Consider the following 12,553-nt stretch of genomic DNA (forward strand, 5'->3'; position numbering starts at 1 on the left):
ATGTGTCATCATGGGGTATAGCATGTAGATTAATGATGGAAAACATTTTATTTAATACATTTTTGAATAATGCTGTAATGGAACAAAATGTGTAAAAAGGAAAGGGTTCTGAATACTTTATGAATGCACTGTACAATAACTTTACATTTACATTTAAGTCATTTAGCAGACGCTCTTATCCAGAACGACTTACAAATTGGTGCATTCACCTTATGACATCCAGTGGAACAGCCACTTTACAATAGTGCATCTAAATCTTTTAAGGGGGGGGTGAGAAGGATTACTTTATCCTATCCTAGGTATTCCTTAAAGAGGTGGGGTTTCAGGTGTCTCCGGAAGGTGGTGATTGACTCCGCTGTCCTGGCGTCGTGAGGGAGTTTGTTCCACCATTGGGGGGCCAGAGCAGCGAACAGTTTTGACTGGGCTGAGCGGGAACTGTACTTCCTCAGTGGTAGGGAGGCGAGCAGGCCAGAGGTGGATGAACGCAGTGCCCTTGTTTGGGTGTAGGGCCTGATCAGAGCCTGGAGGTACTGAGGTGCCGTTCCCCTCACAGCTCCGTAGGCAAGCACCATGGTCTTGTAGCGGATGCGAGCTTCAACTGGAAGCCAGTGGAGAGAGCGGAGGAGCGGGGTGACGTGAGAGAACTTGGGAAGGTTGAACACCAGACGGGCTGCTGCGTTCTGGATGAGTTGTAGGGGTTTAATGGCACAGGCAGGGAGCCCAGCCAACAGCGAGTTGCAGTAATCCAGACGGGAGATGACAAGTGCCTGGATTAGGATCTGCGCCGCTTCCTGTGTGAGGCAGGGTCGTACTCTGCGGATGTTGTAGAGCATGAACCTACAGGAACGGGCCACCGCCTTGATGTTAGTTGAGAACGACAGGGTGTTGTCCAGGATCACGCCAAGGTTCTTAGCGCTCTGGGAGGAGGACACAATGGAGTTGTCAACCGTGATGGCGAGATCATGGAACGGGCAGTCCTTCCCCGGGAGGAAGAGCAGCTCCGTCTTGCCGAGGTTCAGCTTGAGGTGGTGATCCGTCATCCACACTGATATGTCTGCCAGACATGCAGAGATGCGATTCGCCACCTGGTCATCAGAAGGGGGAAAGGAGAAGATTAATTGTGTGTCGTCTGCATAGCAATGATAGGAGAGACCATGTGAGGTTATGACAGAGCCAAGTGACTTGGTGTATAGCGAGAATAGGAGAGGGCCTAGAACAGAGCCCTGGGGGACACCAGTGGTGAGAGCGCGTGGTGAGGAGACAGATTCTCGCCACGCCACCTGGTAGGAGCGACCTGTCAGGTAGGACGCAATCCAAGCGTGGGCCGCGCCGGAGATGCCCAACTCGGAGAGGGTGGAGAGGAGGATCTGATGGTTCACAGTATCGAAGGCAGCCGATAGGTCTAGAAGGATGAGAGCAGAGGAGAGAGAGCTTTAGCAGTGCGGAGCGCCTCCGTGATACAGAGAAGAGCAGTCTCCGTTGAATGACTAGTCTTGAAACCTGACTGATTTGGATCAAGAAGGTCATTCTGAGAGAGATAGCGGGAGAGCTGGCCAAGGACGGCACGTTCAAGAGTTTTGGAGAGAAAAGAAAGAAGGGATACTGGTCTGTAGTTGTTGACATCGGAGGGATCGAGTGTAGGTTTTTTCAGAAGGGGTGCAACTCTCGCTCTCTTGAAGACGGAAGGGACGTAGCCTGCGGTCAGGGATGAGTTGATGAGCGAGGTGAGGTAAGGGAGAAGGTCTCCGGAAATGGTCTGGAGAAGAGAGGAGGGCATAGTGCAACGAAATACTTACTTGCCGGTTCAGCTCACGACAATTGAAATGAAGTGAATAATTTTTTGGGGGGCCATAAATATAATTCAAGGCGGCACTCGGACAAATTGTGAATTTACATGTGCCAGGGAATTGTGCAATAATAAATAGACATTGTGCAGTAATATAAATAGGTGTGTGTGTGTGTGAGTCCATGTGTGGTAGAGTGCAGGGAGTCTGTTGTTCCGGCAATCAGTCCCGGTTCAACAGTTAAGTAGTCTGTTGGCTTGTGGGTAAAAACTGTCTCTGAGATGGTGGTCCGGGAACAGACGGTAACGGAGTGAATAGTCCATGGCTGGGCTGAGCGGAGTTCTTGTCCTGTATGGAGGGGAGCGCGGTTCCAGTGATGTACTGGGCAGTCTTCACCACCCTCTGAAGGGCCTTGCGGTCGTGAATGGAGCAATTTCTGTACCAAGCCGGGATGCAGCCGGTTAGGATGCTGTCGATGTTGCTGCGGTAGAATTAGGAGAGGACCCGGGGGAGCGTGCCGATTTTCTTCAGCCACCTGAGAAATTAGAGACGCAGTTGCACCTTCTTGACCAGGGCTGTGGTGTTGTCTGTCACTGTGAGGTTCTCTGATGTGAACGCAGAGGAACCTGAAGCTGCTGACTCCACTGCAGTGTTGTTGAATCCCTGCTTCCTGAAGTCGGCAATCAACTCCTTTGTTTTGCACCACACATTTATCCCCTTCTTTGAGAGAGAAAGAGCCTAGTTATTCTGTAAGAATGTGTGACTTTAGAGGGCAATGTAGGACCCAAATAACATGCTTCCAGGCATAGAGCCTAGTGGGGTATCCTGCAGGCTGAAACAATGACAGCATTTGTGAATCTTAAATATCCAAAATATAATCCGACAAGGGGAGTTCTTCACTTGCACAAAGTGCCACTGCACAAATACTTTTCTATTGATGAGACTGTTATGCCCCCCCCCACCTTTGCTATACAGTACAAATAAGATATGAAGGCAAAGGCCAAATGTACAACTATAAGTGTGTTGATGAATTTTGTAATATTATGTGAGTAGCAGTTCATCAAATTGGCAGATTGAGATGTCCTGGAACTGAGTTGAACAACTGTGATATTTTAATCAATGTCTGCAACTGGTTTCTTAGACCAGGCTACCTAAATGGAAGCCATTAAAATGTGGACCAACTCTTGTCTTGCGGTAATTGCTGTCCTGTGTTATTTGTCAGGCTCACACCAGTTTCAGTCAGCTGCTATGACAAATTCATACTGAAGAGGTTGCTGTACACAAATCATTTTGTTTGTAACTGGTTCTAAATTAAAAATAATGCTAGTTAACTTTGGTAAGAGATGAGGGCGTTGCTGCCGCTGAAGCCGGACAGGAAGTCGCTCCACGCTTTAGCAAAACACTTGGCCAAGCCCAGCCTAATTTCCCTCAGCATGTTGTCACAGCAGTCCCAGATCTTCACGTTCCTCCCAGGGCCAGACTTAGATCAACAGCTTTCCCCCTCAGTTCCACTCCTTCACCCAGCCGCACACTGAAGACGTCAGCAAGCATGTTGGTGCAGCAGCTCGGAGCTCATTGGCTGGGCGTCAAACTTATTTAGCAGGCTGCCTATGTCCCAGCTCCATGTCTACACGTAGCCTGTGGCATTACCTGTGTAGCAGTAGCATTCGAGCCAGTCTGTTGATACAGTGCAGCATAGCCCGGCTGCAGCCAGTCTGTTGATACAGTGCAGCATAGCCCGGCTGCAGCCAGTCTGTTGATACAGTGCAGCATAGCCCGGCTGCAGCCAGTCTGTTGATACAGTGCAGCATAGCCCGGCTGCAGCCAGTCTGTTGATACAGTGCAGCATAGCCCGGCTGCAGCCAGTCTGTTGATACAGTGCAGCATAGCCCGGCTGCAGCCAGTCTGTTGATACAGTGCAGCATAGCCCGGCTGCAGCCAGTCTGTTGATACTGTGCAGCATAGCCCGGCTGCAGCCAGTCTGTTGATACAGTGCAGCATAGCCCGGCTGCAGCCAGTCTGTTGATACAGTGTAGCATAGCTCGGCTGCAGCCAGTCTGTTGATACAGTGCAGCATAGCCCGGCTGCAGCCAGTCTGTTGATACAGTGCAGCATAGCCCGTCTGCAGCCAGTCTGTTGATACAGTGCAGCATAGCCCGGCTGCAGTCAGTCTGTTGATACAGTGCAGCATAGCCCGGCTGCAGCCGTGGAACTGTAGCAGCTCACGCTGGCCCGTGAACTCAAAGCTCTTGACGTGGTGGTTGCACAGGTCGTAGATGGAGGTCTGGCGCTATGTCACTAGGGCCCCACCAGGGTATCCATGTGCAGGGAGCAGCCGTTTCAGTCCCGCACTCTCACCAGCCCCAGGGGTGTCTGAGGGGACATCCAGAAGCCCCAGAAGGCAATGAGGCCCATGCTTATGGTCATCGGCTAGTTGGTCTCGGGGCAAAAGTGCATGCCAACTCCAGAAGCAGGGCAGGTGGTTCTGTGAAACACGGTCATCTCCTGGGGGGTGTCAGTGAAGACACACAGAGACAGATCACTGCAGGCCCCCACCAGAATACGCTGGGTCGGCACAAACACCAGGTGCTCTACCCGGTACTTCCTGTCCATAGGGATGCTCAAGTAGTGCGTCAGCTGGCCCTGCCCATAGTCTCAGCAGGTGACTCACTTTATGCCTGAGCAGTGGTGGAAAAAGTACCCAATTACCATACTTGAGTAAAAGTAGAGAACTTAACAGAAAATGTATAGAAAATTGTGTCACACACACACACACACACACACACACACACACACACACACACACACACACACACACACACACACACACACACACACACACACACACACACACACACACACACACACACACACACACACACACACACACACACACACACACACACACACACACACACACACACACACACACACACACACACACACACACACGAAAAGACAAAGAGCACTGTGAGCCCATTGAGGATATGTGAACTGGCTCATTGACACTTGGGAGAGGTAAGTATTCTGTTTTTCCTCTACAAGTTATACCCAGATTTCTTTAGAATGTGTTTTAGCATGTGCAGGTGAGGGCTGACAAATTGTCTGTTGTATTTTGTTGCCTTGCATTCATCCGCAGATCATCAGTGGTGATGGATTACATAGTCTATGTACTTTAAAAAAGGGACTGATTACATAGTCTATGTACTTGACAAAAGGGACTGATTACATAGTCTATGTACTTTAAAAAAGGGACTGATTACATAGTCTATGTACTTGACAAAAGGGACTGATTACATAGTCTGTGTACTTTAAAAAAGGGACTGATTACATAGTCTATGTACTTGACAAAAGGGACTGATTACATAGTCTATGTACTTTAAAAAAGCGACTGATTACATAGTCTATGTACTTGACAAAAGGGACTGATTACATAGTCTATGTACTTGACAATATGGACTGATTACATAGTCCATGTACTTGACAAAATGGACTGATTATTTAGTCTAAGTACTTGACAAAAGCTATCCTACTGTTTTGCGAGTGGTCATGATTGAGGGATGCTTTGGGGGGAATTTTGATGGTAGTCTTGACCACCTGCTATTTGGTATGTGCTGCTATGAGGCCTATGGGCACTAACCTGTGGGGGTGAGTCAATACACTTTGCAACAATAACGTTTTACAACCTGTTCACTAAAAATGACCAGAAGAATGGTCACTGATTTGGTTGATACATGCTTTGTGGTTGGGATGTTAAAATGGACTGGAAAATAATGGATTGATATTAATGCAAAATACAAGGTTAAGCAGAAAGAAAGCAATTGGTGACAATGTATGAACAAATTCCTTAAACATTGATTTGTTCAATCTGTGCTATTCAGTGCAATCCAGAGCTGTGAATCCAAGTGCAGTACAATGCAGCTTGGTGTGAACAAAGGGAGCACTGACTACACTCACATGAACAATCAGCCCTTTATTCCTCAGGCCCAGAGCATATAGCCGTGCCTTTTCTAGGGTGGCTCTGGACAGCCCCTCCTCTCATATAGCAAATGAGACGGCTATATGAGACTCCTAAAGACTGTACAAGGTTAGGGCTGAACAAGGCTGCTTCGTACTGCCACACACACACACACTGTTAGAGGTTATATTGTACATGCATGTTTTACATTTTACCGTTGGCTTTTGCTTATGTATTTCTCTTTCCCTCACTCTGTTTTACACTTTCAAAACAGTCTGGTCGTACATTCCCCCATAGGTGCTGTGGAACGTACCAACCATTACCTCTGTCAAACACTCACTCTTTCTCAGTTGGAGGTGTTGTACTACCCCCACCAAGCAGTGACTCTCTCTCCATGATGGCATCCTATAGCCCTACCCACAAGGGCTGGTTTGGTGAGAGGGGGGTTCACCAGGGGATTGGGCTGGACATCCTCTTCTGTGGCAGAGACTTTGACACATCTAATCTGTACTCCCAAAATGACACTCAACAACTTCAGGAGGCCAAGTCCCATTATGCCTGTCCCAGGGCCCCCCAGAGGTCCCTGCATGGCTGGGGCTCATACAGCCCCCCTCCACAGAGACCCAGCACTGGCAGCAGAGGGGGGACCAACCAGTGTCAGAGCTACCACGCCCATACCCTGCCCCTGCCCTTGCCCTGCAGAGCACTGCCTGTCTTCAGACCCTGGTGAGTAACAGACAGGGGGAGTGAGGGTGGGACACCCTGGTGGGTGAGACATGGGGAGTGAGAGATGGGAAGAAGGGAGGAAAGGAACACACTGGTGGGAGTCAGGAGTAGTGAGACAGAGACCCTAGTGGGAGGGACCTTGGTGGGGTATAGATTTATATGTGTGCAGATTCCGGGTCAGCTGAGAGCCGCAGGGTCCCAGGGAGGGGAGGATTAGGGGAAACGTGGGACACACCCTCCCCTCTACCATCACCATGTGACACATAACTTATAAAAACACACTGGGTGGGGCATCGTGGCAGCAATACACTATTGGAGTAATGCTTGGGTAAGTCTCAATGGTGTTGAAATTTGATTAGAAAATGTCTATGCATGCCGTGTGTGAGTTTGCACGTCACCACTGTGTGTGCATTTATTTGGTGTGTGTCTGTCCGCTGTGTTTGTGGTGTGTTTTTGTATGTGCTGCTCTGTGTGTCTGTGCTGTACCCGTGGATATGGTATGTGTGTGTTTGTTTTGCCTTTAGTGTCTACAGCAGCCCTCAGGGATATAACGCTACCACAGTGGACAAACCTCGCATGCTTAGAGCCACTATTACATCCAGCCCCTCGGATTCCAACCACCCTGTCCAGCACCAGAGCCAGCAACCCAGACCAAACCAGCAGCAGGTCATTAAGCAGCAGCACCAGAGCCAGCAACCCAGACCAAACCAGCAGCAGGTCATTAAGCAGCAGCACCAGCCAAGTCGCAGTCAAAAGCCTGTCTACCAGCCAAGCTTCAGTCCTACTCCAATCTATAGGAGACTCACAACCTGGCAGCACAAGGACAACACCAATACAGACAACACCGTCAAGACTAACAGCCCTCACAGTAACAGAATCAAGAGGTGAGTGTTTGTGTGAGTTTGAGCATGAAGAGAGAGTTATTCTATGTTAATGCAGTTGTTGTATAGTGCCTGTACCAAATACTTCATTAATGTGTAATTCATTGATTTAGAATCATTTTAGTTCTGTAATATTTAGATATTTTAAGATCTGAGTTGACAGGAGTATTTCTATTGCGTTGATCCAGACAGGAGTTGCAGTGTGTTGAGATTGATTACTGAGTAACTGTACCACTCTGTAATCAGACAGGTGGACATGACGTCCCAGAACGTGTTGGGTCAGCCGCTTGTCCTGGCCTCTCTGCGCGGCCCGCCCTCTCCACGACAGATCCACAAGACAACTAACCTAGAGGAGGAACTGAGGCTCATCATACTGGACACAGAGGACTCAGGGAGGGATGCAGTGAGTTAGGCACACATCAGCTGCGTTTACACAGGCTGCCCAATTCTGATATTTCTTCCACTAATTGGTCTTTTGACCAATCACGTCAGATCTTTTCACAGCAGATATTTTTCAGAGCTGACCTGATGGTCAAAAGACCAATTAGTGAAAAAGAGTGGAATTGGGCTGCCTGTGTAAAGGCTGCCATCTAGAAACATCATAGATGCACAAGTGAGGCGAAAAATAAATGTAGCCAATTCTACACCACAGGTTTAGTTAAACAAGAGCATTGGGAGCTCTGCCTCCGATAAAGATGTCAACAGGTTTTATTTTCTCCCCCACCATTAGTCAAAACCACAGACTTCTCTTTAAAACTTAGTTAAAGGACAAGAAGCACACAATGAAATATACAAACAAAAACAGGTTCTGGGCCAGTGCAGGGTCGAGGGAAGAACTACCTAAACATTCATTCATAATCAAATCAAGAATAATCAAATATATTCTCTCAATGTAGTCAGACAGTAAAAACTAACAACCAGCCACATGACAAGTCACACTCTTACCTGCACCTTCCCAGGTGGATGCACCTCAAACAAAAAAAGAGACTGTATTTAAAGAAATAGAATATAATTACTTTATTTTTCCAGAAGGAAGTTCAGTTGTGGCAAGTTGGATAAGATAAAGATATACTGTATAGTAAACGTATTAACAGCAACATTCACATACTAATGCTTGTGGGATCACTAGACTTTTTCCACATTTTGTTACATTACAGCCTTATTCTAAAATTGATTTCAATAGTCCCCCCCCATCAATCTACACATAATACCCCCTAATGACAAAGCAAAAACAGGTTTAGAAATGTTTGCCAATTCATTAAAAATAAAATACTTAAATATCACATTTGCGTAAGTATTCAGGCACTTTACTAGGTACTTTGTTGAAGCACCTTTGGCAGTGATTACTGCCTCAAGTCTTCTTGGGTATGATGCTACAAGCTTGGCACAATCCTGTCTCTGAGCTCTACGGACAATGCCTTCGACCTCATCGCTTGGTTTTTGCTCTGACATGCACTGTCAACTGTGGAACCTTATATAGACTGGTGTGTGCCTTTCCAAATCATGTGAAATCAATTGAATTTAGCACAGGTAGACTTCAATCAAGTTATAGAAACATCTCAAGGATGATCAATAGAAACAGGATGCACCTGAGCTCAAATTCGAGTCACATAGCAAAGGGTCTGAATACGTATGTAAATAAGGTATTTCTTCTTTTTATTTGAATAAATTTGCAAAAATGTATAAAAACCTGTTTTCACATTATATGGATATTGTGTGTAGATTGATGAGGAAAATGTTTATTTAATCTATTTTAGAATAAGGCTGTAACGTAACAAAATGTGGAAAAAGTCAAGGTGTCTGAATACTTACCAAACGCACCATGAATGTGTATAATTATATATATACAAGATAAATGTAAGTCACAAAAATCTATTTTCATTTATGAGCTGTGCTGATGATGGTACTAAACTTTTAGTGGCTCTTGCTTTTTGGAGGTGAAGACCTGAGTCTGTGCCCTCAGTCAGCCAATGAAATTACAGGATCTATCATTCATTCAGTAGTTTTTTTCTCTCAAAGCAAGGTAGGGTGCACAAGAATATAGAGGCTCATTGTCAGACCTGTAACACACAGATGTTGAATATTCTAACATACTCATAACATACTCATATTCAATGTACTCATTTAACTGACCACAGCTCTGTCCCCTAGTCCTGCCGTCATAGCCTCTCTACAGAGATCAGCCTCAGCAGTGGTCCCCTGGATTCCAGTCTGGCATGTTCCCCTGTCTCTGACTGCCCAGAGCTGGAGGGGCTTGAGGATCTGTCTGCCTCTGAGCTGTCTCTGACAGAGGGCTGGGACCCTGGGCACATCCCCCTACTGGCCCCTGCCTGGGGCATGGAGTGGAGCAAACTTGTCAATGCTGCCAAGGCCTATGAAGGTAGGAGACTGTGTGTGCAAGAAGCATGTCTGTGCTTGAGTTTGCCTATGAATGTTTGTGAGGAGCAAGGCATTTTAGACCAAATTATAATATGCAATGATTTTTTTGTGATATCAGTGAATGTTGCGTTAATTTTTTATGCTTGTAGCGAAGAGGACAGTGGAGCCCATTCCTCCCAGCATGCCCAAGAAGCATGGATCAGAGGGTGGACCTGCTGCTTGCCCACCTAATCACTACCCTCCTCAGGGCTACAATGCCCAGCCCACATTAAGAAGGTACAGTACACACACTCTCTCTCTCTCTCTATGGTCCCATTCCCTTTACTGGACACACACCCATAATGGCTGTACTCCGACTTAATGACCTTAAGTCCTGTAAGATATTAATTATCAAACAGACATGGATAAGTTTGGAGTGTGCCATTTATAGAGTTATGCATTTTAATTCAGCTTCAGCACATTTGTTTTTTCCCTCATGAAGTTTGTGTTGAAGTTATTCTTTATTAACAAGATGTTTTGCTTCTCTAAAGTGAAGTGCCCAGTGATCTGTCAAGACTTCACCACCTGGAGGCGCTGCTGAGACACTTGGAGAGTAACCTGGAGAAGGTGCGACACGTCCGCCTCAGATACACAACCCCCATTTCTCATCATTAAATCAATTTCGACCACTTCACCATCTCTTTTTAAATAACCCCATGACCTCTCTCTCTGTGACGGTCAGGAAAGGGAGGATAAAGTAGCCCTGATGGAGGAAGTGACAATTCTGAGAGAGACCAACCAGCGCCTGTGGGAGGAGTCTCTTTCATCCAACGAACAGCTCCGTAAACTCAGCCTGTTGTTCAACATGGCCCCAGGAATGATGCCTAGAGAGAGAGAATGACCAGCGACACTAAGAAGAGAGAGAGATGATTTGAAAAGAGGAGTAGAGGGAAAAAATGGTTTCAACAAAGATAGTACATTGAAACAGAGTTTACAAATGTAAATTGTCTTCAAAATGTGATCAGAGAAAGAGGACAGATCACGGCGAGTTACCAGAGTTTGCTTGTGGAGGTTACTTATGCTGGGACAGTGACATGTACAAGCTGGCTAAATGCTTGAGTTGTTAGCCAGTTCAGCTTTACACAGTTGGTACGTTTTAACTCCATGACATTGGAATATTTCAGTTGTGTAATTCTCATGTCCTCTCGCCTCTCCTGCTTGTCAAAGCCCATTGGATGAGAAAACCAGAGATCCATCCCCTCTGACCTTCTCCACCAATGGGTACAATAAAATATTTAAGAAGGCACTGCTGAGATTTGAACTCAGGATCTCTTGTATACTAGACAGGTACTTTAAACCAACTAAGCCACAGCACCCATAGCTGTAATTTCTATTGTGGGTATTTTGAATCAACCCAGTAATTTTCATTTAATCCATAACTCTGTCTGCAAAATTACATGTCAAAATAACAGATGTAATTTCCTAATATTGTAATCGATATGGACACCTTAAATTGACTAGCAAAAGGGTTTCTTAAACTATGGTTTGGGAACAAAAGTGGGCCCTGAGCATGTGAGAGGTGTGTAGCGAGTTATGAGTAAACATTTAGTATCATACCCTATTTCTTCTTCATTTGGGTTGTTCGAGGACAGTACATTTCCCATTTGGGTCTTGATTTTAAAAATCATAAGAACCTTTGAAATAGCAGATTAATCAGTTTGTGTAAGTCATTAAGCTACCATGAGCTGGGGGACTTTATCAAATGGCAGAGTTTCTTAGTTTACACAGTAAGTTTAAACTCATTCAAAGTAAGGGCCTTTCGTCATGACATTCTGTATAGCAATGCCGTGACCGGGATTCGAACCAGGATTTCCGAGGCCACAATGCAGAGTACTGACCACTATAAGATCACAGCGAGCTACAGGAGTTTGCTTATAGGGGATATTTATGCTGGGAAAGTGACGTGTACAAGCTGGCTAAATGCTTGAGTTGTTTGCTAGTTCAACTTTACACAGTTGGTACGTTTTAACTCTTTCAAAAAGTGCCCCTTTTCGATGACATTTGAATATCTCAATCGCATATTCCTCACGTCCTCTCCCCTCGCCTACTTCTCAAAACTCATTGGATGAGAAAACCAGAGATCCCTCCCCTCTGACCTTCTCCGCCAATGGGTAAAAAGAAAGGAACTCAGGATCTCCTGTTTACAAGACCAGCTAAATCACAAACCCCACGCGTTGGAGATAATGTCATTTCTATCGCGGGTATGAAAATCTGTCTATTTTGAATCAAATCAGTCTCATTAATTTGACCCATATCTCTGTCTAGCGAAATAACATGTCACAAAACATATGTAATTTCCTAGTATTGGAATCGACATGACACCTTGAATTGACTAGCAACAGGGTTTCTTAAACTATGGTTTGGTACCCAAAGTGGGCCCCGAGCATAAGAGTTTGGTCGCAAGTTATGAATAAACATTTATAATCGCACACTATTTCTCCTCAATTTGGGTCATTCGAGGACAGTACATTTGTCATTTGGGTCTCGAGCTTAGAAATCTTAAGAACCCCTGGGCTAGAGACCTGCTGCTCTGTACCTTGATAGATTGTCTGTTCACATTATTTCTCGTTTAATACATTCGGGTATGAAAAAGCCTAAGTAATAACTACCTGATTGTATTACCAGCGCTTTGAATATACTGCAACCTGAGATTCCCAAAGTCAAGCGATAATAACTTCTAAACGACTACCATGAAGTTTGAGGGCACAGTGGTCTTGACTTTAGATGAAAAACTGAGCCGTGCAATATGACTTTTAGTGTCGTTTTGTTTAAAGAATGATTGTTAT

At 45.7% G+C, this 12,553-nt stretch overlaps 1 protein-coding gene and 1 non-coding gene across 4 annotated transcripts; one reads left to right on the forward strand and one right to left on the reverse strand.

Moving 5' to 3' along the window:
• Positions 1 to 4,708: 4,708 nt before the first annotated feature.
• Positions 4,709 to 11,888, forward strand: LOC124009133 (signal-induced proliferation-associated 1-like protein 3). Of its 3 annotated transcripts, none has more exons than XM_046320660.1 (8): positions 4,737 to 4,802; positions 6,017 to 6,468; positions 6,993 to 7,352; positions 7,596 to 7,752; positions 9,501 to 9,729; positions 9,878 to 10,004; positions 10,259 to 10,334; positions 10,450 to 11,888. In XM_046320660.1, exons 2-8 carry the CDS (start codon positions 6,137 to 6,139, stop codon positions 10,606 to 10,608), a joined length of 1,440 nt encoding a protein of 479 aa, XP_046176616.1. In that variant the 5' UTR covers positions 4,737 to 4,802; positions 6,017 to 6,136; the 3' UTR covers positions 10,609 to 11,888. The 3 variants fall into 3 exon arrangements, with proteins under 3 accessions (XP_046176601.1, XP_046176616.1, XP_046176608.1); XM_046320652.1 differs by having other exon boundaries at positions 4,741 to 4,802; positions 6,040 to 6,468; XM_046320645.1 differs by having other exon boundaries at positions 4,709 to 6,468.
• Positions 11,009 to 11,083, reverse strand: trnat-agu. Its single transcript has one exon. It is a non-coding gene; the product is annotated as a tRNA-Thr (tRNA).
• Positions 11,889 to 12,553: the final 665 nt, after the last annotated feature.

Source organism: Oncorhynchus gorbuscha, linkage group LG02 (genome assembly GCF_021184085.1).
Source record: "Oncorhynchus gorbuscha isolate QuinsamMale2020 ecotype Even-year linkage group LG02, OgorEven_v1.0, whole genome shotgun sequence".
In the NCBI taxonomy this organism is placed as follows: Eukaryota; Metazoa; Chordata; class Actinopteri; order Salmoniformes; family Salmonidae; genus Oncorhynchus; species Oncorhynchus gorbuscha.